Below are 3027 nucleotides of genomic sequence, written 5' to 3' on the forward strand. Positions count from 1 at the left end.
ATGACTTCTGACATGAACATGATGGGCAAGATCACCTTCTACGAGGACAGGAACTTCGGAGGCCGCTCCTACGACTGTATGAGCGACTGTTCCGACATGTCCTCCTACATGAGCCGCTGCCAGTCCTGCAGGGTGCACAACGGTTGCTGGATGGCCTATGAGCGCAACAACTACATGGGCAACCAGTGGTTCTTCAAGAGGGGAGAGTACTCTGACTACCAGAGCATGTTCAACTGGAACATGAGTTCCTGCCGCTACATCCCCATGGTAGGTCCACACAACCATCTATCTATCTATCTATCTATCTATCTATCTATCTATCTATCTATCTGTCGATCCTCCTCATTAAACCCATGTCTTCCTGATCCCATTACAGCACAGGGGCAACTACAGGATGAGGATGTATGAGAGGGAGAGCTTTGGAGGTCAGATGCACGAGATGATGGACGACTGTGACAACTTCCAGGACCGTTACCGCATGAACAACTTCATGTCCTGCAACGTGATGGACGGCCACTGGCTCATGTACGACCAGGCCAACTACAGGGGCAGGCAGTGGTACATGAGGCCCGGCGAGTACAGGAACTTCAGGGATATGCACATGGGCAACAACAACATGAGGTTCATGTCCATGAGGCGCATCATGGATTCCTGGTACTAGATGTTGCTTGATTGGTACTTAGAGAGACCTAAAGAGAAAAGGTTGAATAAAGTTTGTAGAAAATGTTAATTTTGAAGTTGTGTGTGTTTTTTGTTGTTGTTGTTTTTTACAAGGTGTTTGATGATAACATAAACACACACACACACAAATAGGCACACAGGCACTCACAAACACAGGCACACACGCACATCAGGGACGTGCCGTCCATATAAGCAGAGTAAGCAGTGCTTACCCAACCAAAAAATAAAAAAGGACCGTGAAAATATTAAAATAAAAGTGCATGTAACCGTTTGTTTGTTTTCATTAAAAGAGTCGTATTTTAGGTCCCAGGGCAGCAGGAGTCATTCATTTTGACGTTGCATTTTTAGCGCCACCTGCAAGAGTAAGCACTCCCTACTCTGCATTGCGTTGCATATAAGCACTTCTCTCTCTGCTTTCCCTCGCGTACATTTGAATGCGTGAACATTTATTTTTTATTTTTTTCGATGCCTCAGCCCGCTGTTTAATGTGCCCAGGGTAAGCATGCTTACAGCCAATCAGAGTAGTTCTTTCATTCCGATAAGAGCTACTGATTGGCTCTTATCACTTTCAAGTTCACTTAACATTTCACCTCTCGCTCGGCAGAATAGCTTATGCCAGCTAGCTCAAACGATCTAAATAATAATAATCAATAAGGATAACTTGCTTGATTTTGTGAATATCGACATTACTGTCAGCGGCCTAAAGGGATTTCGTAGACTGGACTGGACTGGAAAAACACAACTACTGGCTAAAGGCTGGCCAAAGCCAGCGATCTTCACACCCAGAAAGGGAGAGTCGCCAGCAAGCCTGGTATGAGCGATTTATATGATTTAAATGTTATATGATTCGCGAGGCTGGTGGCGATCTGTGCTTGTTTATATGGTTTGAGTACTGCTGTGCTGTGGTTCTGGACCAAAAGTGTTTGAGAGAGATAGAGAGGGAGGGTTTGTGATGTGATGTCAAGTGCCTGTGTGACGAAAGTGTGAAAAGAAAGTGTGTTGTGAGTTTACTATGGAGGATGGAAACGGTGTGTGTCTGTGTTGTGCGTGTGTGCGTTTGCAATGTTGAAACTGGACTTGTAGATTTCAGCAGGCTGGCTACTTGAAAAGATATTGGTTCAAAAAAGATTGAACAATGAGCACCCCTGATATAGTCGAAACTGGCAACTGTTTTTTTTGTTTTTGGTAATCTGATCACAAAGTGACACTACAGTTTATTAGCGGGTTCTAGGGCATCAAAATTGCATTTCCTTGAAACTGCGTTCACTGATAGCATGTATGTGTAATTACGTGTATTTCTATATCTTATGCTTACCCAATCTAAAAGCTCACGGCACGTGCCTGACGCACATAGATTGGCACACACATACACACACACTTTGGTATTGACAGCACTGTCACTCCTCTGCTCGCGCTCTTTCCCTTCTCCCTCTTTCTCTCTGTCTCTTCCTCCTCTCATTCATTCTCAATCTTTCTTTCTAGCTTTCTCTCTCTTGCTTCCTCTCTCCTCTTCTTTATCACTCTCTATCTTTCTCTCTCTCTTTACTCAAATAGGTGCTGTGACAAAACAGATCATAAATGATGATGAATACAAATATAATATATAATAACACATGAAGTCATGACAGGCACATTAGTTTACACATAACAGGAACAACTTTCCATGTGGTGAGTTTTTCAGATGACTGTCCCTAAATCTACATTACATATGTAGCAGAGTTGGAAATGCATACATATATGTATGAGTTTCGTTGTGCTTGAGCAGCCCTGCCTAGTATTGGTTGTTGTAGAGCCCCCTTTGGAGTTGTGGTGTACTGCAGGTCTGTGTGTTTTGCCCTTGTGGTGTTGCCATACCCAGTAGTAGCGGTAGACTTGATGCTACTATTTGAAGAGGTACGGGTACTTTGTGAAATGCTGGTTGTGTTTTGTTGTTTGTGTGAAGAACCCTGTGATGTGGTGTGAAAGTGTTTATGTATTGCATGGGCTATTTGTTTTGGCATGTATTGAGATGACTTCTGTAGAGTTTTGTCCACTGATTGTAGGCTTGTGAACATTTAGCATTATGCCAGGTTCTGTATTTAGGGTCGCTATGTTTCGTGTTCCAGTTCCCGGGCTAACTAGAAACTCGTCAAATCGCTCCTCAAAGTATTTGCAACCTAAAAGTCAGATTTCTTCTTTTTTTTTTTTTCATAAGACACAACTTGAAGTTTTGAAGTACCCACTCGTTATTTTTAACGAACAGTTTTACGTTAATTAAATACGTGTAGTTTGTCGGCAATATAAGCTTGTTTTAGGACGTTGTTCGAGGGGCTTGGGGGAAGGGGAATAGTTTAGTTGTTTGGTATC

The 3027-nt window shown here is 42.9% G+C and overlaps 1 protein-coding gene across 1 annotated transcript; it reads left to right on the forward strand.

Annotated features, from left to right (window-relative positions):
* On the forward strand, window positions 1-661 carry LOC308166944 (gamma-crystallin M2-like; the record flags this gene model as incomplete). Its single annotated transcript, XM_080541271.1, has 2 exons — window positions 1-267; window positions 377-661. The coding sequence occupies 2 exons, from the start codon at window positions 1-3 to the stop codon at window positions 659-661; spliced, it is 552 nt and encodes a 183-aa protein (XP_080397397.1).
* Window positions 662-3027: the final 2366 nt, after the last annotated feature.

The sequence above is a fragment of the Nansenia antarctica genome (assembly GCF_963989245.1).
Source record: "Nansenia antarctica genome assembly, chromosome: 10".
Lineage (NCBI taxonomy): Eukaryota > Metazoa > Chordata > Actinopteri > Argentiniformes > Microstomatidae > Nansenia > Nansenia antarctica.